Source organism: Cetorhinus maximus, chromosome 16 (assembly GCF_964194155.1).
Source record: "Cetorhinus maximus chromosome 16, sCetMax3.hap1.1, whole genome shotgun sequence".
In the NCBI taxonomy this organism is placed as follows: Eukaryota; Metazoa; Chordata; class Chondrichthyes; order Lamniformes; family Cetorhinidae; genus Cetorhinus; species Cetorhinus maximus.
The window spans coordinates 106519873-106546361 of NC_135894.1; the positions used below are offsets into that span (position 1 = coordinate 106519873).

The window sequence follows — 26489 nt, forward strand, 5'->3', positions numbered from 1 at the left end:
CCATGGTAATGGAATGGGTTATGGTAATTGGATGGGTATGCACGGTATCAGTGAGGGGACTGTGCTCTGTAGAAGTGCTGGTCTACCAGAAAAAAATGACTTATCTCCTTCAATGTTTCCCAAAGTTTTATCAACCAATAACAGAGCAAATGCCCAAGTTGTTTTCCTACTCTGAGATTGTTACTTCCTCTGGTTTCCTTTGGCAGGTGAGTGGTGATGTAAATTCCACCTTCAATATGAAGAACCTGATTGCCTGCGCCACTGACTTGATTATGGGTGGAACTGAAACCATTGTGTCGGTGTTGCGGTGGTTGGTGCTCTACATGACGGCATATCCATCCATCCAAGGTATAGCATGATCCAAGGTTGCAGACAATGAGAAGTGCTGAGAATTAGCAAGGAATGCTGACTGGGAAGGTCAAGGAACCTGACCTCATTTATTTATTTATTTCCATGGGAGGTGGGCATCACTGGCTAGACCAGCATTTATTGCCCAGCCCTAATTGCCCTTGAGAAGGTGGTGATGAGCTGCCTTCTCGAACTGCTGCGGCCCCTGTGGCGTAAATACACCCATAATGCTGTTAGAGAGGGAGTTCCAGGATTTTGCCCCAGTGACAATGAAGGAACGGCTACATATTCCCAAGTCAAGATGGTGAGTGTCTTGGAGGGGAACTTCCAGGTGATAGCGTTCCCATCTGTCTGCTGCCCTAGATGGTAGCGGTTGTGGGTTTGGAAGGTGCTGTCTAAGAAGGCTTGGTGAGTTCCTGCAATGTATCTTGTAGCTGGTACACACCGCTGCCACTGTTCATCAGTGGTTCTTTGAAGGAGTCACATGCGCTGTGGATATTCAGGAACTGGTGGAGGTACTGTATTTAGATTTCCAGAAGGCATTTGATAAAGTTCCCCATCAAAGGTTATTCCAGAAAATAAAAGTAGAGGGTAACATATTGGCATGGATAGAAGATTGGCTAGCTAACAGGAAGCAGAGAGTAGGCATAAATGGGTCTTTTTCATTGGCAGGATGTAACGAGTGGTGTGCCACAGGGATCAGTGCTGGTCCCTCAACATTTTACAATTTATATAAATGACTTGGATGAAGGGACTGAAGGAATAGTTGCTAAATTTGCTGATGACAAAAAGATAGGCTGGAAAGTAAATTGTGAAGAGGATGTAAGGAGGCTACAAAGTGATGTAGACAGGTTAAGTGAGTGGGCAAAGATCTGACAAATGGAGTGTAATGTGGACAAATGTGAAATTGTTCATTTTGGCAGGAAGAATAAAAAAGAAGCTTATTATGTAACTGGTGAGAGATTGTAGAGCTCTGAGGTGCAGAGGGATCTGGGTGTCCTGTTAGGATGCAGGTACAGCAAGTAATTAGGAAAGCTAATAGAATGTTATCATTTATTGTGAGGGGAATTGGTTATAAAAGTAGGGAGGTTATGCTTCAATTGTACAGGGCATTGGTGATACCACATCAGCTGAGGAGGGACGGTACATGGTAATCAGCAGGAGGTTTCCTTGCCCATGTTTGACCAAATGCCATGAGACTTGGGGTCTAGAGTCGATGTTGAGGACTCCCAGGGTAACGCCCTCCTGATTGTACACCACAGTGCTGCCACCACCTCTGCTGGGCCTGTCCTTCCTGTGGGACAGGACATACCCAGGGATGATAATGGTGGTGTCTGTAAGGTATGATTCCATGAGTATGACTATGTCAAGCTATTGCTTGAATAATCTGTGAGACAGCTCTCTCAATTTTGGCATAAGCCCCCAATTAGTAAGGAAGACTTTGCATGGTCGACAGGGCTTTGTTTGCCAGTACCTAAGTCTATGCCAGTTGGTCTGTTCGGTTTCTTTTTAGCTGTTTGATACAACTGAGTGGCTTGCTAGGGCAGTTAAGAGTGAACCACATTGTTGTGGTGGGACTGGAATCACATGTAGGCCAGGCCAGTGAGAGTATTACCCTGGGGCTCTGGATTACCAGTCCCCTGACAATACCACTATGCCACCGCCTCCTTTACAGTATAAGTTGTTATTTTCCCCTTATATTGGAATTCACAATGTCCTGATGAGTGCAAGACAAAAAGCTTAGACATGTTGCCTTTTTCAGCAGTACTCAAGCTCTGTACTACCAAATGACTATAAAGTTAATAGAATGTTATTGTTTATTGGGAGGGGAATTGAATACAAAAGTAGGAAGATTATGCTTCAGTTATACAGGGCATTGATGAGACCACATCTGGAGTACTGTGTACAGTATTGGTGTCATTATTTAAGGAAGGATGTAAATGCATTAGAAGCAGTTCAGAGAAGGCTTACTAAACTAATATCAGGAATGGATGGGTTGCCTTATGAGGAAAGGTTGGAGAAGCTAGGCTTGTATACATTGGAATTTAGAAACATAAGAGACAACTTGATTGAAACATATAAGATCCGGAGGGGTCTTGACAGGGTAGGTGTGGAGAGGATGTTTCCTCATGTGGGAGAATCTAGAACTAGGGGTTACTGTATAAAAATAAGTGGTTGTTCATTTAAGACAGAGATGAGGAGAATTTTTTTCTCTAAGAGGGTAGTGAGTCTTTGGAACCCTCTTCCTCAAAAGGCAGTGGAAGAAATGTTTTTGAATATTTTTAAGATTCTGGATAAGCAAGGGGGTGAAAGGTTACCATGGGTAGGCGGGAACATGAAGTTGAGATTAAAATCAGGTCAGTCATGATCTTATTGAATGGCAGAGCAGGTTCGAGGGGCTGAGTGGCTTCCTCCTGCTCCTAATTCATATGTTCTGTTATGGTATGTCAGGCAGTAATTGCTGGATTGACCAAATCTCAAAGGGAAACTTGGTCAAGCTATCACAACAATTTGCAATTTGTATTTTTATGAGAAGGCATGCGCACTGAAGTCAGAAGTAAAGATTTCACTATCACTTTTGGAGGTTTTAAATATTAATTTAAAGCACTTATTAATGAAAGAAAAGAAAACTTAAGCACACAAAATTACAGTTACATAGTTAATTTAGTCTTACAGCCTTTCCCAAAAGGTTTCCACTTTGCTGGACTCACAAATAAACTCCTTTTTCCAAGCAACAGTCCCTATAGATTCTTAAGCTATAAAGGAATCCAGTAATCCAAGGCACCCACTGTCGCTATCGGGGAGGTATTTCACAGGCTTCTCTGACTCACTCAACAATAGAGATTCAAGGCTTGTAACAAAATCTTTTTCTGGAAAACAAACAAACACTTCTCTTGGGTGGCTGGAAGTTGCCTACTTCCCAGGTCTGTCCTCATGCAGCGCACTCTTCAAGATATTACATGGCCACACGACCCATACAGCTTTCAATCTTTTCTTAAATGTTTTCTCTTTCATCTTTAAATCCATTGATCTTAACTTTCTTTAGAAGTTACCTTCCCAGAACATCATAATAATCTTTCATGTTGTCTTCATGGCCACTACTTTCAGGAAAAGTAAACTTGATAACTAGGTTTTATTAATTTATGGTCTTTGCCGGTTGTAAAACTTCCTTTTATTTCTCTTTGAAATTCGACAATTAAAAATTCAGCCCCTCGTTTATCTCCAAATGTAAATTCCTATTCATGTTGCATTTACTTGTATCCCATCTTGGCTTGTTTATCTCCACTGCAAAATGCCTGCTTTTACACCTAATCCTTTGATGATTTAAACCTTGCAGCTTGACTGTCTTCAGTTTAGTTAAATTAGTCACACACATACATACAAACATGCACACGGCCGCCACAAGCCTGCTTCACAGTTTCCCACATTAATATTGGAAAAAATTATATTTTTCTTTACAGCTCGTATTTGCTGCTGAAACCCTCATTCATGACTTTGCTACCTCTAGACTTGACTATTCCAATGGACTCCTGACCGGTCTCCCATATTCTACTTTCCAAAACTTATCATTCAAAATTCTGCTGTCCTTGTCCTAACTTGTACTATGTCCCATTTATCCATCACTGCTGTGTTCATGGGCCTACATTGGCTTCTGGTCAAGCAATGTCTCGATTTTAAAATTCACACCCTCATTTTCAAATCGCTCCATGGCCTGGCCCCTACCATTCTATGTAATCTCCTCCAACCCCACAACCATCCAACAATCTGTGCTCATCTCTTGAGCATCCTCAATTTTAATCACTCTACAAAGGAACCTAAGAGATGGTCCAGGATTGGACCATTTGGCCCTTTAAGCCTGCTCTGCCATTCAATAAGATCATGGCTGATCTTCTTGTGTTTCGATTTCCACATTCTCATCTAACCCCGATAACCTTTGATTCCCTTGCCTAACAAGAATCTCTCTACCTCTTCCTTAAAAATATTCAATGATCCCGCCTCCACCACCTTCTGAAGCAGAGAATTCCAAAGTCGCACAACACTCAGAGAAAAATTTCTCTTCATCTCTGTCCTAAAAGGGCGACTCCTAATTTTAAAACTGTGCTTCCTAGTTCTGGACTCGCCCAGAAGAGGAAACATCCTTTCAACGTCCACCTTGTCAATGCCATTCAGGATCTTGTAAACTTCAATCAAATCACCCCTCACTCTTCTAAACTCCAGTGGAAACAAGCCCAGTCTGTCCAACCTTTCCTCATAAGACAACCCACTCATTCCAGGTATCAATCTAGTAAACCTCCTTTGAACTGCCTCCAATACATTTACATCCTTCCTTAAATAAGGAGACCAAAACTGCACACAGTATTCGAGATGCGGCCTCACCAATGCCCTGTACAACTGAAGCATAACATCCTTACTTTTATGTTCAATCCCTCTCGTAATAAAGGATAGCATTCCATGAGCCTTCTTAATTACTTGCTGTACCTGCATACTAACTTTTTGTGACCCGTGTACTAGAACACCTAGATCCCTCTGCACCTCAGAATTATGCAGCTGTTCTCCATTTAAGTAATACTTTACATTTACCCACATTAAACTCCATTTGCTAGATCTTTGCTCACTCACTCAACCTATCTATACCCATCTGCAGCCTCATGTTCCCTTCGCAACATTCCTACTTATCTTTGTGTCATCTGCAATTTTAACTACAATGTCTTCACTCCCCTCATCTAAATAATTGATGTAAAGCGTAATAAGTTGAGGGCCCAGCATAGGCCCCTGTGGGACTCCACTCATCACATCCTGCCAATCTGAAAAAGACCCGTTTATGTATACTCTCTGCTTAGTTGCCATACTTTCAGCTGCCTAGGCCCCAAGCTCTTGAATATCTTCACTAAATCTCTATGCCTCTCCACCTCACTTTCTTCCTTTAAGACACTCCTCACCTCTTTATCCAAGCTTTCATTAACTGTCTTAATATTTCCCTAATAAAAACTGAAAATGCTAGAAAAACTCAGCAGATCAGGCAGCATCTGTGGAGAGAGAAACGGAATTAATGTTTCAAGTGCGTATTATATGGACTCGAAACATTAACTCTGTTTCTCTCTCCACAGATGCTGCCAGAACTGCGGAGTTTTTCCAGCAATTTCTGTTTTTATTTCAAATTTCCAGCATCTGCAGTATTTTGCTTTTTATTCTAATATTTCCTTATGTTGTTTGGTGTCATATTTTGTTTCATAACGCTACAATGAAGTGCCTTGGGGCATTTTATGACATTTTTATTTAGGAATATAGAAGCTGGAGGAGGCCATTTGGCCCATTGAGCCTGCATTGCCATTCAGCTCAATCATGGCTGATCATCTACCTCAATGCGATTTTCCCACACTATCCCCATATTCCTTGATGTAATTTGTATCCAGAAATCTATCGATTTCTGCCTTGAACATGCTCAATGATTGAACTTCCACAGTCCTCTGGGGTAGAGAATTCCAAAGATTCACCTCCCTCTGAGTGAAGAAATTCCTCCTCATCTCAGTTTTAAATGGCCTGCCCCTTATTCCGAGACTGTGTCCTGGTTCTAGACTCACCAGCCAAGGGGAAACATCCTATCCACTTCTACCCCATCAAAAACTCTGGAGAATACAGGCCAAGTTTCCTCAATCTCTCTGCATAAAACAATCCTGCCATCCCAGGGTTTAATCGGGTGAACCTCAATGACAAGTATATCCTTCCTTAGATAAGGAGACCAAAACTGTACACAATACTCCAGGTGCGGTCTCACCAAGGCTCTATACAATTGCAGCAAGACATCTTTACTCCTGTACTCAAATCCTCTTGTGATGAAGGCCAACAAACCATTTACCTTCCTAATTGCTTGCTGCACCTGCATGTTAGTTTTTAGTGACTCATGAACAAAGACACCCAGGTCCCTTTGGAGATCAACACTTCCCAGTCTCTCACCATTTAAGAAATACTCTGCCTTTCTGTTTTTTCTACCAAAGCGGGTAACTTCACACTTATTCACATTATATCCAGTGGCAAATAGAATTTAATCCTGAGAAGTGTGAGGTGATGCATTTTGGGAGGACTAACACAGCAAGGGAGTACAATATGAATGGTAAGACCCTAGGAAGTACAGAGGATCAGAGGGACCTTGATGTAGATGTCCATAGATCCCTGAAGGCAGCAGCACAGGTAGATAAGGTGGTTAAGAAGGCATATGGTATACTTGCCTTTATTAGCCAAGGCATAGAATATAAGAGCAGGGAGGTTATGTTGGAGCTGTATAAAATGCTAGTTAGACCACAGCTGGAGTACTGTGTGCAGTTCTGGTCACCACACCATAGGAAGGATGTGATTGTACTGGAGAGGGTGCAAAGGAAATTCACCAGGCTGTTGCCTGCACTGGAGCGTTTCAACTATGAAGAGAGACTGGATAGGCTAGGGTTGTTTTCCTTACAGCAGAGAAGGCTAAGGGGAGGACCTGATAGAGGTATACAAAATTATGAGGGACATGGACAGGGTAGTCAGGAAGAAACTTTTCACCTTAGCGGAGGTGTCAATAACCAGGGAACATAGATTTAAGGTAAGGAGCAGGAGGTTTAGAGGGGATTTGGGGAAAAAAAATTTCACCCAGAGGGTGGTTGGAATCTGGAACACACTGCCTGAGGGGGTGGTAGAGGCAGGAACCCTCACAACATTTAAGAATTATTTAGATGAGCACTTGAAATGCCATAGCATACAGGGCTACAGGCCAAGTGCTGGAAAATGGGATTAGAATAGATAGGTGCTTGATGGCTGGCACGGACACGATGGGCCGAAGGGCTTGTTTCTGTGCTGTACAACTCTGTGACTCTATATTCCATCTGCCATGTTCTTGCCCATTCACTTAGCCTGTTCAAGTCCCTTTGAAGCCTCCTTGCATCCTCCTCACAACTCACATTCCTGCCTAGTTTTGTGTCATTGATAAATTTGGAAATATTACATTTGGCCCCCATATGCAAATCATTTATATAGTTTGTGAACAGCTGTGGCCCTAGCTTTGACCCTTGCAGTAACCCACTAGTTGTCATCCTGAGAATGACCCATTTATTTCTACTCTCTGTTTTCTGTCTGTTAACCAATTCTCAATCAAAACCAGTAGATTACCCCTAATCCCATGTGCTCTAATTTTGTTTACTAACCTCCTGTGTGGGACCTTATCAAAAGCCTTTTGAAAATCCAGATACACCACATCCACTGGTTCTCCTTTATCTATGCTACAGGTAACATTCACATAAAACTCCAACAGGTTTGCCAAACATGATTTCCCTTTTATAAATCCATGTTGACTCCGTCCAATCACTTCATTATTTTCCAGGTGTCCAGTTATCACATCCTTTATAATTGATTCTAACATTTTCCCTGTTACTGACGTCAAACTAACAGGTCTGTAGTTCTCTGTTTTCTCTCTCCCACCCTCCTTAAATAGTGAGGTCACATTTGCTACTTTCCAGTCCACAGGAACCTTTCCAGAATCGATAGAATTTTGAATGATAACCACCAATATATCCACTATCTCTACAGCCACCTCCTTCAACACCCTGGGATGTAACTCATCAGGTCCAGGGGATTCATCAACCTTCAATCCAATTAATTTTTTGAGTACTATCTCTTCAATAATATTAATTTCTTTCAGTTCCTCATCGAATAGACCATCAGGCTATTGAAAATGAGGTTCAGGTGATTTGACAGATCAGGAAGTACATTGCAGTATGGTCCATCACATGTGTCCCTCATGGGTGTGGTGTGCTGTGCCCTCCAGAACCATAGACCCATAGAACCATAGAAAAGTTACAGCACAGAAGGAGGCCATTTGGCCCATCTTGTCCATGCCAGCCCGAGGACACCCAGGTGCCTTTTCTAATCCCACCTTCCTGCACCCGGCCCATAGCCCTGCAGCTTACAGCACTTTAGGTGCAGATCCAGGTGCTTTTTAAAAGAGTTTACAGTTTCTGCCTCTACCACCAACTTGGGCAGCGAATTTTAGACACCCACTACCCTCTGCGTAAAAAACTTCTTCCTCATGTACCCCCTACACCTTCTGCCACTTATCTTGAATCTATGTCCCCTGGTTCTAGAATTCTCCAATAAGGGAAACAATTTTATCCTGTCCAGTCTATCTGTTCCCCTCATAATTTTGTACACCTCAATCAAGTCACCTCTCAGCCTTCTTTGTTCTAAGGAAAATAAGCCCAACCTATCCAATCTCTCCTCGTAGCTAAACCTCGCTATTCAGAGAGGGGATGCCCTTGAGGAAGTGGCACATCAGATAAGGGCCATTCATTTGAGGATGAAGGTGAAGACTAAGTGAGGGAACATGGTGACGTTCAGGTGCAAGGCCCTGGACGTGATTGCATGGATGGCAGTGACACAGATGTGCCTTTATAAGGCCGAGGTTTCAATAGTTTATGAAGTCCCGGCCTCAGAGATGCGTGCATGGCGTGTGTCAAAATGATATTCCATGTGGAATCTGAGACTCATGTCACCATCCTGTCAACACATTTACCCGATCCAGTTCACAGAATCACACAGTGCAGAAGAGGCCCTTCGGCCCATCTAGTCTGCACCGACACGTGAGAAACACCTGACCTAACTACCTAATCCCATTTACTAGCACTTGGTCCATAGCCTTGAATGTTATGACGTGCCAAGTGCTCATCCAGGTACTTTTTAAAGGATGTAAGGCAACCCGCCTCCACCACCCTCCCAGGCAGTGCATTCCAGACCATCACCAACCTCTGGGTAAAAAAGTTTTTCCTCACATCCCCCCTAAACCTCCTGCCCCTCACCTTGAACTTATGCCCCTTTGTGACTGACCCTTCAACTAAGGGGAACAGCTGTTCCCTATCCACCCTGTCCATGCCCCTCATAATCTTGTACACCTCGATCAGGTCGCCCCTCAGTCTTCTCTGCTCCAATGAAAACGACCCAAGTCTATCCAACCTCTCTTCATAACTTAAATGTTTCATCCCAGGCAACATCCTGGTGAATCTCCTCTGCACCCACTCCTGTGCAATCACATCCTTCCTATAATGTGGCGACCAGAACTGCACACAGTACTCCAGCTGTGGCCCCACCAAGGTCCAATACAATTCCAACATGACCTCCCTACTTTTGTAATCTATGCCTCGGTTGATAAAGGCAAATGTCCCATATGCCTTTTTCACCACCCCACTAACATGCCCCTCCGCCTTCAGAGATTATGGACACACACGCCAAGGTCCCTTTGTTCTTCAGAATTTCCTGGTGTCATGCTGTTCATTGAATACTTCCTTGTCACATTACTCCTTTCAAAGTGTATCACCTCACAATTTCCAGGGTTAAGTTCCATCTGCCACTTATCTGCCCAATTGACCATCCCGGCTATATCTTCCTGTACCAAAGACACTCAACCTCACTGTTAACTACCCAGCCAATCTTTGTGTCATCCGCACACTTACTAATCCAACCCCCACATAGTCATCTATGTCGTTTATATAAATGACGAATAATAGGGGACCCAGCACAGATCCCTGTGGTACGCCACTGGACACTGGCTTCCAGTCAGTAAAGCATCCTTCTGTCATCACCCTCTGTCTCCTACAACTAAGCCAATTTTGAATCCACCTTATCAAATTACCCTGTATCCCATGTGGTTTGAAGGCTGCACAGACACAGGGAAGAGGCCCTGGACAGAGACAACTGCCTTTATCTTGTGCGGAAAGGTTTCACATCTGAGTGACAAGAACACTGCTCATCAGAACAAGGAGCCACAGACAGGGAGATGTTCTTGAGAGTTAATTGACGATAATGAACATTATGTACAAGTGATTAACACCCATGCCCAGGCTGTGCAACTAATTCTCTTTAACTTTCCTAACCTCGCTGCTACGTCTTGGCGCTCCTCGGTCATTCACAGTGGAGTTGGAGGCAACCTGCTGACTGTGACGCCCTGGCTGTGATGACCTTGACTGGTGTCCTCTGGAGGGCCGAGACCTAGAGGGTCCCGGTCTGCTTTCGGGGTCCTGCTGTGTGACAGTGACACCCTCCTCGGCCTGAGGAGCTGGAGCTGCTGGGGTCACAGGAAGAGGGGATTTGGATTGGCCGGACACTCTCGGAGTCACCTGGATGGATGGGCCCGGAGTATGCACCTGCGGATCCTCCTCCCTATGGGTGCCCCGGGGACACAGGCTGACTCCTTGAGCAGCAAGGGTAGCTGGAGTGAGATTGAGCTGCCTGGCACCCCTCTTGTGTACACCCTTTTGGAGGCCAACAATGCCATCAGTGATGGAGTTCAGCCCGCCAAGTTCTGGACCAAGGTCTGCATGGAGGCCGCCACCCTACCAGTGTTGACCTCGGTGTATTGGCATGCCAGTGCTATCAGCTCAGCCTGAAGGCGGACAGACTCCTCCATTGTGCCTGAAATCTGAGGAGTGCAGTGGACATCCCTTCCTGATGTTCCCCCGCTTGCCTTTGCAGCTCCAGCAACTGTGACATGACTGAGTCCAAAGGCTCATCATCTGACTCAGACTCAGCAACGTTCTAGCCTCCAGCAGTCCTCCGAGTGCCGGGGATCTGGGAGGTCCCTGCCTCTGCCTGCTGTGGATCAGACAGCGCGATGTGCTCACAAGATTGTGATGTCGGGGCTACTCTAAATCTCGGTCCCTCCGAGGTATGTGTCTCTGCGCTGTTGGGGGATGTGGGAGAGCATTATGACGGGACTTCAGGGAAGGTGCCTTCAGATTCCTCTTCAGAGGTTTCTTTGGGGTTTGATTGGAGGCCCTGGGTCATGGACTCTGTCGGCTGTTTCCCAGATGTGCCTGTGAAAACAAGGGGAGATAATTGGTGCATGGCAGTGGCCTGTGAAACAGGACACATCACTCACAGCATGGTTGTCTGATGGATGTTGCACTGCTGGATCCTCACTTGGTAGAGCAGCGCCGACCTCACCGTCAGCACAGGACCGGTCCCGGTCATCGCCAGCCAGATGGATGGCTCTGTTTTCAAAGTCCATGAGAACTTTGATTTCGGGCATTTCGCCACTGGTCTGCGGCCTCTCTCTCGTTGTGTACCAGCTTGTCCTGCATGGATAGAGATGGAGAGAGTGTATCAGGATGCCTGCTGGGCCAGATGATAAGTATGTCTGGCCTGTGTGGGTGGTGAGTGGTCCAAAGAACGGGATGAGGACAATGACGGTGTGTGTGAGAGAGTGAATGATGATGTCCCTTGAACTGGCAGTGAGTGAGGGCCCTTTGGATGTGTGACGGGTTTGTTAGTGTGTGAGTTGAGAATGATGAGAAGAGTGATTTATACTGGCAGAACGGAGATCATTCATCCTCTTGTGGCACTGGGCGGCTACCCTCTTCTGAAGGATGTTAGCACAGACCACCGCTGCCACTGCCTCCCAGGGTAGATTGGTGACGTTGCTGCCCATCCTGCAGGGGTAGAGTACATCCCATCGGGCCTCCACGGCATCCAGCAGTTGCTCAAGGGACCCCTTGTTGAAGTGGGGTCTGAGGTCTTTTTCCCTTTGCTGGCCATGTCTCCCAGGCAGCAGTGGTGAGTTGGAAGCAATGAGCGCTGTGTTTGTGACTGGACTTTAAACATGGAGCCCGGCGTGATACAGCAGCGGGGTTGATGGCCGGTGAGCGAATGAGAGGCCGCCTGCCACGGAAATGGCATGTTTCCCGGGTGTGCATAAAGAATGAGGCAGGTTTGGGATGATACGGTGTGAAAACCCACCATCACGGCCAGCGGGTAAAACAAAGTGCAAATCTGGGAAATTTCTACTCACTGTCTGAGGAAACCTTGGTGGATCTGGAACGAGGGGCCATTGTGACAAGATTAAATGTAAGAAATTAAGTGATCAGGATTTGGAATTCACTCCCTGATAGGTTACTGGATAAAGATTCAATAGTAACTTTCAAAAGAGAATTCAATAAATATTGATAAAATAAATGCAGGGATATACAGGAAGACAGGGAGTCGAGTTAACTGTATTACTCTTTGAAAGAGCTGGTAGAAAATCCATGGTTCCAATGGCTTCCTTCTGTCCTGTACTGACCTAAGATTATGTGATTTAGAACAGGGAGCAGGAGTGACATCTTCCAGGAAGTTGTGAGACTGTGTGATTCATTCGTGAGATTAGTGGTTGATGCAGAAATTGTTAAATCACCATTAGACTGGATGAAGTGGACAAACACAAAAAGGGTTGAATAGAAATGGGAACAGGTCAGGAAAATGCGGTTAGGGCTGTTTTCATGTGTGGATGGTAAATTCTGACATGGACTGGTTGGATCAAATAGTCTCTTTCCATGTTACAACTTATAAGTATTTTGAAATACACTGTGCTACCATTCGACATGATGATGGAATGTTGTTTCTATTAGTGTTTCCTGACTTTCCTCCTGCTCTGTGTAAAACAGACAAGGTTCAGCATGAGATTGACATCATGATTGGGCGGCACAAGGAGCCATCCTGGATGGATCGAGTGAAATTGCCATACACAAATGCCGTAATACACGAGGTCCTGAGACTGGGGAACGTCATCCCTTTGAATCTTCCGAGACAGACAACCAGGGATGTGCAGCTGAAAGGATACAGGATCCCAAAGGTAAAGACCCAAACCATTGCTAAACAAATGCATCTTCAAGACAGGCAATGGAGGCTTGGCTGGATTCAGTGCAATGGGGAGAATGGGATGGCCTGAACACGATAATCAGTGATAAAATCCAGACGATATATATACATCTAACTTTGGGAAAGAAGTCCCAGGGCAGAATATTAAGCTCGACACGACCTGGCCAAGTGTAAAATGACGCGCGATGCTGCCAGGCAAATGTCCTGGTGTCAACGTGCACTCACGTGATATTTCAGTAGGTGGGTGCAGGCCACAGTCGACAGCGCTCCCACCAACAATTAAAGGCTTGTTAAGGCCATTAAGAAGGTAATTAAATTCAAATTTACGCTGCCTGTCCAATCTAACAGTTGGCTGGCAGGCAAAATGGCCAAATGGCCTTTGCGCTTTTTAGGAAACCTCATCCATGGGTGGGATGAGGTTTCCAAAAGCAAATAAAAATCAAATAAAAGTTTGACACTTGAATTAAAAATATGTTCCTGCTCACATGAGGGGACATGTTTTATGACATTTTTATTTTCTCTATTATTTCTTATAAACAGCCCTTCATCTTTAGGTGAACCATATCTTGTAAAAAATTTAGTTAACTCTTCCACAATCTTCTTTGTTGTAATGTTTCTCAAAGGTATTACTTCAGGAAATCTGGTAGACACATCCATTATTGTCAGTACATAATATTCTACAGAATTTGACTACATTTCTATACAGTCCAGGCCAATAAAAAAATGTTTGTGTATCTTTGCCTGTGTCTTTCTAATTCCCAAATGACCCCTGCCCCCACATTGGAATTTTATGAGCTATCCTCAGAATCTCACTTCTATACCCAACTGGGATGACAATCAGATGTACCTCCCTCCAGCTCTGATTTACTGAAACATGATGCAGCCTCCATTTTCTCATTAAAATATTACCCTTAAGGTAATAATATTCTGGATTACATTTTGCCTGCTTCTGAGTAAGCTGTCTGATATAAATGTTGTATTTGCAAATATTTTTTTCTGTAACTCCACTAACCATCTTGAGTTAAACACTGCAGCTGAAATGTCCTTTAGTCTTTCTTCCTGAACAATGTTATCAAACACACTGTCAGCTAATTAGATTTCAATGCATTCTTCCTGCCTTTCCTGTTGTTCACGTTTCAACCTATGAGCCTGTGATCTTGTTATCACACAATCTGGAAAGAATACAGGATGCTCTCTGTAAAAATTCCATTGAAGACACTTCTACAGGTTGTTCAACTACCATAGGCATCACTCACATTTGTGATCCAGTTATATCATTACCCAGAATAAACTGAACCTCTGCAATGGACAATTTTTCCACTACTCCAACAGTCACTTTGCCTGTTTTACACTTACTCTTTAAATTTACCTTCCACAATGGAATAGGTTTAGCATCTCCATGAACTCCATTTATTATCACCTGTTCCTCCAATACTCCCTCTGAACAACAAATGTCACTTTCCCACAACATTAAGTATTGATTAGCCCCTGTGTCTCTTAAAATTTTAATATCTTTATCTACCTGCATACATGGAAAGACTTTCTCTTCATATATAAAATCTCTAAACAATACTGCAATCTCCTCCTCCAAACTCGCTTGGGTAAATTGTGAACACATTCCCACTTCTTTATTTATCACTGATTCTCCCTGTTTTACCTGTACACAAACCACTGTTTTTTCCTGTGCCTGAACCTCAGAACTCACAGTACTCTTACTTCCAGAACTTTTCTGCACCCCTATGATTCCAACAGATTATCCCTGCAATTTCCAGCACATTGACTTTCTGTGACCAACTTTATTATAATGAAAACACCTCAATTTTCGAATGTCACTTCTCCCTTCAGCACCTTCCTTTTTATTTTGAGAAAACAACTTCCTGGGAACTTCAGCTACTCCTCTTCTCTGACTACCTACCCACCTTCCCACTTTTTATCCTTTTCCAATTTGAAAGAGTGACAGAAAAAAGGTTTAGCTCTATGAACTAACTCATAACCATCAGCTATCTCTGCTGCTTACCTTACAGAATCAACCCTCTGTTCCTCCACGAGTTCTCACTACCAAAGGGATTGAATCTTCCAAAATAATTACTTCTCTAAAAGCTGCATATGTTGTCTCTATTTTTGGAAGGACTTGTACAAAACTAAACATCTCCCCACTAGGTTTCAAGTTAATGGTTTTTTCATCCTTACAACTTTCCTCAGAATCTAAGGTCTCTTTTGTAACTTCCAGCTTTTTAAGCTTATATTCTCTGTCTGTTTCCTTCATTCTCTCTTCCATTGCTAACTTTTCCATCTGGAGATCAAATTTTTGCATTTCCATTTCTTTTTGAAATAATCTTTCTCTTTCCCTTTCTTTTTCTGCTGCTTCCAGGTCTAGTTTTTTCATTTCCAATTCTTTTTCCTTTTCGTTTGCCTCCAATTCAAGTTTTCTCAGTTCCTTTGCTTGTTCAGATTCAAACTTCTTCATTTCTAACTGAAGTCTCACTCCCTCCAGCTGTGACTCACTAGTGTCAGGTTTCACTTCCAGCTTTAAATGCTGTGCTACACCTTCAATAATATTTGCTTTCTTAGCTACTGCAGGTAACCCCAAGTATAGCTTATCTGCCAATTCCAATAACAACTTTAGTTCCTTTTGTAAACCAGTCAAAGTTATAACTTCAACCCCTAAACAAGTCTGAGCAACTGCCAAAGCCATGGGCTGAATTTTACCATTGGCGAGCAGGGGGCGGGGCCTGCTCACTGACGTGCAAAATGACGTGGGATGAAGTCAAGGGTTCCTCCCGACGTCACCGCGCCCCTTTTAAATATTCAGGAAAGCGGGGCCACAGCAAACTCAGCTGCGGGCCCACCAACCTGTCAATGGCCAATTGAGGTTAACCTTAAGGTTGGCGGGTCGGCCAGGAGCCCCGGCGGCAAATAGAGAAAACATGAAACCTCATCCACCGGCGGGATGAAATTTCATGTAGGGTTTAAAAAAGCGTAATAAAGTTTTTGTGAAGTTTATTAACGTGTCCCATCTCATGTGACATTGTCCCCACCCGCCCGACAGGCAGAAAATTCTGCCCCAAATTGCAGTCTCACAACTTCAAAAATTCTCACACCAACTCCTGAATTCAAAGTGCTTCTCGTACTTGTAACTGTAGGATTCAGCAACTACAAAAAAAAGGAATTTCAAATGTATTGCACAATGAGTCCCCAACTATGTTATGACACAGCCGATGGTAAATGCTGAGCTGTTCAAGTTATAGGGGAGAATTTTTGGCTTGGTGAGCGGGGGCGGGGCCTGCTCGCTGAGGTGTAAAATTACACGGGGTGACGTCGGCCGTGCGCCCCAACATTTAGATTCTCAGTTAAGGCCATTAATTAACTAATTAAGCTTATTGAGAAAGCTACCTTAAGGTTGCGGGGCAGGCAAAGAGCCCAGGCGGCCTTTGCATTTTTCATGGAACCTCATCCACGGGCGGGAGGAGGTTTCATGAAGGGTTTATAAATTAAATACATTTTTCAATTAAAGTTCATTGACATGTCCCAGGGAACATGTCTTAATTTTTTTTTCCTTTTTAAAACTTAAAACTTATCTCCGTGAGGCCCCTCTGTGTCTCAGGGAGATTTCTAAGCTCTTTTGTGCGCGTGCAAGAAAAAGCGCACTTCCGACTCAGAGACCCCATCCCCAGCCCGCACAGGGAGCGCACAATGGTTCCGGGTGCGCGTCACACTGGGCAGGCCTTAATTGGCACGCCCATGTAAAATGGCGGTGCAGACCGGATCGGGGGTGCCGATCAGGTACAGGCTCACCCCTACACAAACCCCACCATGCGGGGAAAATTCTCTCCATAGATCGAAACTTGAAACAACTGTCATAATTAATTTTCAATCTGTATAAATTTCGAGAAACGTGCCTTGAATTCAGTGTAATAAGGCCACCAAGTCTTATAGATTTTTATAAAACTAGGTGAAACATTTATTATTAAGAGAAAAGATTTTAAATACATACATAGATCTACGAATTCTCTCTGGATTACTCTCAGTGCCACGTGCTAGCAAGCTCAGAAATAGGAGATTAGCGCAGATGAATACGTGGCTTAAGAGTTGGTGCAGGAGGGAGGGTTTTAGATTCCTGGATCACTGGGACTGTTTCTGGGGAAGGTGGGACCTGTACAAGCGGGATGGTCTACATCTGAACCAGAGCGGGACTAACATCCTTGCGGGTGGGTTTGCTGGTGTTGTTGTGAGGAGTTTAAACTAATTCAGCAGGGGGAGGGGACACAATGTTAGCAGAATAGGGACACATCATAATACAGTAAAACAATCAAGTCAGAGGGAGTACAGCTGCATTAAGTTTCAAGGGAGTAAGGCAAGGCTGGATGGCCTCTACTTTAACCCCAGGAGTATTACAGGCAAAACGGATGAGTTAAGGGTGAGGATTGACATGTGGAATTGTGATATAGTAGCCATCACTGAGACGTGGTTGAGGGAGGGGCAGGATTGGCAGCTCAACATTCCGGGATATAGAATCTTCAGGTGAGACAGGGGAGGGAGTAAAAGAGGAGGAGGCGTTCCATTATTAGTTAAGGAGTCAGTTACTGCAGTAAGGAGAGATGATATCTTGGTGGGGACATCAAATGAAACTTTGTAGGTAAAGCTTAAATAGAGCTTTGAATAAAATAGGGGCAGCCACATTATTAGGTGTTTATTATAGACCCCCAGATAGTCAGTGGGAAATTGAGGAGCAAATATGTGCACAATTTGTGGAGGTGTGTAAAAACAATAACAATTGGGTAATTATATTAGGTGATTTCAACTTTCCCAACATTAATTGGGATAGACATAGTGTTAAGGGCTTGGATGGAGTGGATTTCTTGAAATGTGTACATGAGAACTTTTTAGGTCAATATGTAGAGGATCCAACAAGGGACGGCAGAGTGCTGGACCAAATTCTGGGGAATGAAGCCGGACAGGTGGCTGAGGTGGTGGTGGGGGAGTATTTTAGTGATAGCGACCACAACATGGTACAATTTAAGTTTGTTATGGGCAAAGAAATAGACAAGTTGCAAAAAAATGTTTTGGATTGGGGGAGAGTGGATTTTAGTAAAATAAGGCAGGATCTGGCTAAGGTAGACTGGGAACAGTTACTTGTGGGGAATTCTACAGAGGAGCAGTGGGGGGCATTCAAAAAGGAAATGGGGAGGGTACAGGTTCAACATGTTCCCTCTAGGGTGATAGGAAGGAGTAACAAGCCCAGAGAACCATGGATGACCAGAGATATTCAGGTTACGATGACAAGGAATAGAGAGGCTTTTAGCAGGTACAAGGGAAGCAAATCAGCGGAGGCATTAGTGGAGTACAGAAAGTGCAGGGTGGAGCTTAAGAAAGCAATTAGGAGAACAAGGAGGGGATATGAGAAAGCTCTGGCTGGTAAAAGTAAGGAAAATCCCAAGATATTCTATAAGTATATCAATGGGAAGAGGATAACCAGGGAAAGAGTAGGGCCCATTAGGGATCTATGGGTGGAGCCAGAGGACATTGGTAGAGTGTTGAATGAATACTTCACATCCATCTTCACCCAAGAGAATGAGGATGAAGGTATGGAACTCAGGGGGAGAGACTGTGAGGTTCTTGAGCAAATTGATATAGGGAGTGACAGGGTATTGAAGGTGTTGGCAGGCTTAAAAGTGGACATATCACCAGGTCCGGATGATTTGTATCCCAGACTGCTGAGGGAGGCAAGGGAGGAGATCGCAGGGTCTCAGACCCAAATTTTTAATTCCTCTCTGGCCACGGGGGAGGTGCCAGAGGACTGCAGAACAGCTAATGTGGTTCACCTGTTTAAGAAGGGTTGTAGAGATAAGCCAGGGAACTACAGGCCAAATGAGTGTCACGTCAGTGGTAGGGAAACATTTGGACAAAATTCTGAAGGAGAGAATCTATCTCCACTTGGAGAGGCAAAGTTTGATCAGGGATAGTCAGCATGGCTTTGTCAGAGGGAGGTCATGCCTAACAAATTTGATTGAATTTTTTGAGGAGGTGACCAGGTGTGTAGATGAGGATAGTGCAGTTGATGCAGGTTATATGGGTTTCAGCAAAGCCTTTGACAAGGTCCCACATGGGAGACTTATAAAGAAGGCAAGTGCACATGGGATACAGGGTAATTTGATAAGGTGGATTCAAAATTGGCTTAGTTGTAGGACACAGAAGGTGATGACAGAAGGATGCTTTACTGACTGGAAGCCATTGTCCAGTGGCATACCACAGGGATCTGTGCTGTGACCCCTATTATTCGTCATTTATATGAACGACATAGATGACTATGTGGGAGGTAGGATTAGTAAGTTTGCGGATAACACAAAGATTGGTCGGGTGGTTAACAGTGAGGTTGAGTGTCTTGGACCTTGGCGTGTGTGTCCGTAGACCTCTGAAGGCGGAGGGGCATGTTAGTGGTGTGGTGAAAAAGGCATATGGGACACTTGCCTTTATCATTCGAGGCAAAGATTACAAAAGTAGGGAGGGGATGTTGGAGTTGTATTGGACGTTGGTGGGGCCACAGCTGGAGTATTGTGTGCAGTTCTGGTCACCACATTATAGGAAGGACGTGATTGCACTGGAGGGGGTGCAGAGGAGATTCACCAGGCTGTTGCATGGGATGAAACATTTAAGTTATGAAGAGAGGTTGGATAGACTTGGGTTGTTTTCGTTGGAGCAGAGAAGACTGAGGGGCGACCTGATCGAGGTGTACAAGATTATGAGGGGCATGGACAGGATTGACAGGGAACAGCTGTTCCCCTTAGTTGAAGAGTCAGTCACAAGGGGACATAAGTTCAAGGTGAGGGGCAGGAGATTTAGGGGGGATGTGAGGATAAACTTTTTTACCCAGAGGGTGGTGACGGTCTGGAATGCGCTGCCTGGGAGGGTGGTGGAGGTAGGTTGCCTCACATCCTTTAAAAAGTACCTGGATGAGCACTTGGCCCATCATAACATTCAAGGCTATGGGCCAAGTGCTGGTAAATGGGTTTAGGTAGGTAGGTCAGGTGTTTCTCACATGTCAGTGCAGACTCGATGGGCTGAAGGGCCTCTTCTGCACTGCGTGATTCTGTGATTCTGTGGAATCACGACCATGATAACTTCTAAATCCCCTAATCAATCTAACTCCCAGTTACACTTTCAAAAAGGCAACAGCAAGACATATACGATGGGATTTTCCACACCCACCCTCCTCCGGGATCTTCCAGTGCAAGTCAATGGATTTCTGGCTGTGGCCCCGCCTCACCCACGACAGTGCCGGAAAATTCCGGCCTTACATTTGAAAAGACCCTGGCAAAGGAACAGGATATCCTGAACAAGTCGAATTCCAACTGCATTTTCTTTACTTCAGTACCTTTGAGGACAGCTGCTTGAGGCATAGATGCTGAAGAATTTTCACACTCTTGTAAGATCTTAAAACTGCCTTTACTTACAAACAGCCTTCTCTTCTTTATGCATATCTTTCTCTTTGAATGCAAGTGTCCATTGGGGAGAAGCGTTGCCCTGTCTGCTGGGCCAGTTGGGAGCGGGCACAGGCGGGGCGGAGCTGATCAGTGCCCATGATCTGCGGTGCGCCACCATTTTACACGGGCAGCCAATTAAGGCCTGTCCAGCGTGACACACGCCCGGTAGTGCTCAGCGCTGCCTGTGCGGGTGGGGGAAGGGCAAGCGGGGCAAGAGCAAGCTTTGTGCACGAGTGTGCGCCTGGGAATCTCCCTGAGGCACTGAGCTACCTAGGAAGATGAAGCATTTTCAAAAAAATACCTTAAGGTTGGGGGACAGGCAAAGAGCCCAGGCGGCCTTCACATTTTTCATGAAACCTCATCCACGGGCGAGATGAAGTTTCATGAAGGTTTTATTAATTAAATAACTTTTTTAATCAAAATTCATAAACATGTCCCAGCTGATGTGACACTGTCACATGAGGGGACATGTCTGAATAATTTTATTTTTTCCTTTTTTCTCAACTTTACAACTGCACTTAATCTCCCTGAGGCACATGAGCAGGGACGTGTTATTAACAACATTTTAAATGTTTTATTTTTATTTGCTTTAGGGAACCTCATTTCGCCCATGCATGAAGTTTCCTAAAAAGTGCCAAGGCGGCTTTGGCCTTTTTGCCTCACTGCCAACCCTAAAGTTGGATGGGCAGTGAAAAATTCTATTCAATTGACCATTTAATGGCCTTAATAGGCCTTTTAATTGTCGGCGGGCGGGCTGCCGACTCCGAAGCGCGCCCACTGGCTGAAATATCACGTAAGTGCGGGTTGACATCAGGACATTCGTCTGGCGTCATTGTGCGTCATTTTACGCTCGGTCGGGTCAGGTGCACGCCTGCCCACCGAGCTAAAAATTTTGCCCCTGATTTTCCTTGAACAAAACCATGTTGACTCTGCCTGATTACGTGGAATTTTTCTAGGTGCCCTGCTATACTGTCTTTAATAATAGCTTCTAACATTTTCCGTATGACAGATGTTAAGCTAACTGGCCTGTAGTTCCCTGCTGCTGTATTCCTCTCTTTTTGAATAAAGGAGTTACAATCATTATTTTCCAGTCTAATGTAACCTTCCCTGAATCTTGGGAATTTTGGAAAATTAAAACCAACGCATCAACCATCTCATTAGTCACTTCTTTTGAGGCCCTAGGATGAAGTCCATCAGGATCTGGGGATTTGTCAGCCGGCAGCTCCAACAATTTGCTCAGTTCCACTTCCCTGGTAATTGTAATTTTCCCGAGTTCCTCCCTCTCTTCCATTTCCTGATTTACAGCAATTTCTGGGATGTTACTTGTATCCACTATAGCGATGACCGATGCAAAATACCTGTTCAATTCATCTGCCATCTCCTTATTTTTCATTATTAATTCCCCAGACTCACTTTCTATAGGACCAACACTCACATTGTTAACTCTTTTCTCTTTTAAATATCTGTAGAAATTTTGACTATGTCTTTCTATTTCTAACTAGCTTTCTCTTATACTCTATTTTTTCCTTCCTTATCAATCTTTTAGTTATTCTTTGCTGTTTTTTATATCCTGTCCAATCTTCTGACCTGCCACCCATCTTTTTACAATTATATGCTTTTACTTTAAGTTTCGTATTACCTTTAATTTTTTTAGTTAACCACTATTGGTGGGTCATCCCCCTGGAATTTGTCTTTCTCGTTAGGATGTATCTTTTCTGTGTATTCTGAAATATCCCCTTAAGTGTCAGCCACTTCATCTCTAATGACCTTCTCCATAACCTAATTTGCCAGTTCACTTTAGCTAGCTCTGCCTTCATGCTCATAATTGCCCTAATTTAACTTTAAAATACTAGTCTTGGACCCACTCTTCTCTGCCTCGAACTGAATGTAAAATTCAATCATATTATGATTGCTGCTACCTAGAGGTGCCTTCACTATGAGATTATTAATTAAACCTAGTTGAACAATACCAGTTCAGTATGGCCTGCTATCCGGTTGGTGCCAGAATGTGCTGTTCTAAGAAACTATCCTGAAAACATTGTATGAATTCCTTATCTAGGCTACCTTTGCCCATCTGATTTTCCCAGTCCATATGCAGGTTAAAATCCTCCATTATTATCACCATAACTTTCTGACGTGTTCCCATTATTCCTTCCCTTATAGCCCATCCTATTATCTGGTTACTGTTAGGGGGCCTGTACATCATTCCCTCAAGTGACTTCTTGTCTTCATCATTTCTCATATCTACCCAAAATGTTTCTACGTCCTGGTTTCCTAAACTTAGGTCATTCCTCCCTTAATGTGCTATTATCATTAATTAACAGAGCCACCCCTCCACCTTATCATAGCTTCCTGTCCTTCCTAAATGTGACATAACCTTCAATATTCAGGTCCCAATTTATGTCATCCTGCAGCCATGTCTCCGTAATGACTATCAGATTGTATTTATTTATTTCCATTTATGCTCTCAGTTCTTCTGTTTTGTTTTGAATGCTATGTGCATTTCAATACAGAGCCTTTAATTTTTCCTTTCTATTATTTTTGTAACCGATATCCTTATCTGTTAATTTACTCTTAGATTTGTACTCCCTGTGCTCTCTGTCACAGTCTGTTTATCATTTCCCACATCAATACCTTTCTCTCTTGTCTCTTCTCTACTCTTGGGTTTTCCACATCTTTCCAAATTTGATCCCTTGCCCCCACTATTTAGTTTAAAACTCTCTCTACTTCCCTAGTTACATGGCTCATAGACATTTACAGCCATTCTGCCCATCATGTCAGTGCTAGTCAACAAAGATCTGACTACACTAATCCTATTTTCTAGCGCTTGGCCCATAGCCCTGGAGACTATGGCAACACAAGTGAATATCTTAATACTTCTTAAATATTATGAGAGTTTCTGACTCAGCCACCTTTTCAGGCACTGAGTTCCAGACTCACACCACCCTCTGGATGAAAAAAATTTCTCACAAATTCCCCTCTTAGCCTTCTACCTCTTAGCTTAAATCTATGCCCCCTGGTTAATGACCCCTCTACTAATGGTAAAAATGCCTTCCTATCCACCCTATGTCCTTCATAATCTTATACACATCTATCAGGACCCCGCTCAACCTTTATTGCTCCAAGGAAAACAACCCCAGCCTGTCCAGTCTTTCCTCATAGCTCAGACCCTCCAGCCCAGGCAGCATCCTGGTAAATCTCCTCTGTACCCTCTCCGGTGCAATCATATCCTTCCTATAATGTACTGACCAGAACTGCACACAGTACTCCAGTTATGGCCTAACCAGTGTTTTATACAGTTCCAGCATAACCTCCCTGCTCTTGTATTCTATGGGCAGAAATTTCCCCCCTTTTGGGGGGTTATGCAAGGGCAGGCGGGGGTGGGCATGAACCCGATCGGTGCTGCCATTTTACGTAGGCGGGCCAATTAATGCCCGCTGAGCGTGACACGCGCCCGGAAGTGCTGTGCGCTTCCTGTGTGGGCGGGGGGCGCTCCCCGAGTTGGGGCCTGCACTCTTTCGCAGCCGGAGCTGCCCCAGGGAGATTACTTTCACTTATGAAACATTGAAGAAAGGCAAAAAAAAAATTTAAGGACATGTTCCTCATTTGAAACTGTCACAGGAGCTGGGACATGCCCATTAATTTTTTCAAAAATTTTTATTTAATTAATAAACCCTTCATGAAGCCTCATCCCACCCATGGATGAGGTTTCATGAAAAATGTGCAGACCGCCTGGGCTCTTCGCCTGCCCATCAACCTTAAGGTTGGATGGGCAACTTTCTTAACAACTTTAATTATTTTCTTAATGGCCTTAATAGGCTTTTGAGCTGCATGCCTGCCGAACGGACAATCTAAATGATGCGTGGTGACATCGGGATGCACGCCTGGCGTATCCCCGCGTCATTTTATGCGTCGGCAAGCAGGCCCAGCCCCCATCGCCGTCCTGAAGATTCTTCCCAATGCCTCGGCTAATGAAGGCAAGTATCCCATGTGCCTTCTTAAATACCTTATCTACCTGTCCCGCTACCTTCAGAGATCTGTGGATATGCACACCAAGGTCCCTCTGATCTTCAGTGATTTCCAGGGTCCTGGTATAATCCTTTGCCTTGTTAGCCCTCCCCAAGTACATTACCTCACTTTTCCAGGTTGAATTCCATTTTCTGCTGCTCTGCCCACCTGACCAGTCCATTGATATCCTCCTGCAGTTTACGGCTATTGTCCTCACTACTTACCACCCTAGCAATTTTCGTGTCATTCGTGAACTTCTTGATCATACCCCCTACATTTAAATCCAAATCATTTATGTTCACCACAAACAGCAAGTGCCCCAGCACCGAGCCCTGTGGAACCCCACTGGAAACAGACTTCCAGTCACAGAAACATCCCTCTACCATCACCCTCTGCTTCCTGCTTCTCAGCCAATTTTGGATCCAACGTGCCACTTTGCCTTGGATCCCATGGCCTCTTACTTTCTTGACCAGTCTGCCAAGAGGGACCTTATCAAAAGCCTTGCTAAAGTCCATGTAGACCACATCAAATGCATTACCCTCATCAACACTCCTGGTTACCTCCTCAAAAAATTCAATCAAATTTGTCAAACACGACTTTCCCTTAACAAATCCATGCTGACTATCCCTGATTAATCCATGTCTCTCCAAGTGCAGATATATCCTGTCCCTCAGAATTCTTTCTCATAACTTCCACATCACCGCGGTTAGACTGACTGGCCTGTAATTTCCTGGTCTATCCCTTCCTCCCTTTTTTAATAATGGGACAACATTAGCAGTTCTCCAGTCCTCTGGCACCTCACCTGTGGCCAGAAAGGATTTGAAAATTACTGCGAGGTCCCCTGATATCTCCTCCCTTGCCTCCCTCAACAGCCTGGGATACATCTCATCCGGGCCTGTGGATTTATCCACTTTTAAGGCCGCTAAACCCGCTAGTACTTCCTCTCTCTCTCTATGTTAATTTCCTCTAATATTTCACAGTCCTCCACCCTAATATCTATACCTGCGTTGTCCTTTTCCATTGTGAAGACTGACGCAAAGTATTCATTGAGGACTGTACCCATATCTTCTGGGTCCACAGAGATTATCTCTATGGTCCCTAATTGGCCCTACTCTTTCCCTAGTTATTGCTCTTCATGTATTTAAAAAAAAACCTTTGGGTTTTCCTTTATTCAACCCACCAATGCTTTCTCATGCACTCTCTTAGCTTCCCTAATTTCTTTTTTAAGTTTCCCCCTGCACATTTTATGCTCCTCTAGGGACTCTGCCATATTGAACCCTCGGTATCTGCCATAAGCTTCTCTTTTTTTTAATCCTAACTTTATGTCCCTTGTCATCCAGGATTCTCCAAACTTGGTTACCCCCTTTGTCTTTACGGGAACATATTTGCCCTGTACTTTAACTATTTCCTCCTTGAATGCCTCCCACTGCTCTGACACAGTCTTATCTACAAGTAGCTGCTCCCAGTCCACTTGGGCCACATCGTATCTCACCTTAGTAAAATTAGCCTTTCCCCAGTTCAGAACTTATATTCCCAGTGCAACCTTATCCTTTTCCATAATTATCCTAAATCTAACTGAGTTATGGTCACTATCTCCAAAATGCTCCCCTACTGATACGCCTTCCACCTGCCCAGGCTCATTTCCAAATATTAGGCCCCGAACTGTCCCCTTCCTTGCTGGGCTTTCTACATACTGGCTAAAAAGGTTCTCCTGGATGCAACTTAAGAATTTTGCTCCCTCCCTACCTTGCACACTAAAACTATCCCAGTTAATATTTGGGTTGTTAAAATCCCTGACTATTACTGCTTATTATTCTTACACTTCTCTGAAATTTGATTACATATTTGATCCTCTATCTCTCCCTGACTGTTTGGGGTCCTATAGTACACACCCAACAGCGTGTTTACCCCTTTTGTGTTTTTACTTCTACCCATATGGCCTCATTTGATGATCCTTCCGAGATATCGTCCCTCCTCACTGCTATAGTTGATTCCTTG

At 44.1% G+C, this 26489-nt stretch overlaps 1 protein-coding gene across 1 annotated transcript in view; it reads left to right on the forward strand.

The window, feature by feature from the left end:
- LOC144691868 (cytochrome P450 2J1-like) overlaps positions 1-26489 on the forward strand; it is a 148984-nt gene that overhangs the window by 110939 nt on the left and 11556 nt on the right. Inside the window, exons 6-7 of the mRNA XM_078560444.1 lie at positions 207-348; positions 12789-12976. Coding sequence (XP_078416570.1) covers positions 207-348; positions 12789-12976 — 330 coding nt within the window. The remainder of the gene's footprint in view (positions 1-206; positions 349-12788; positions 12977-26489) is intronic.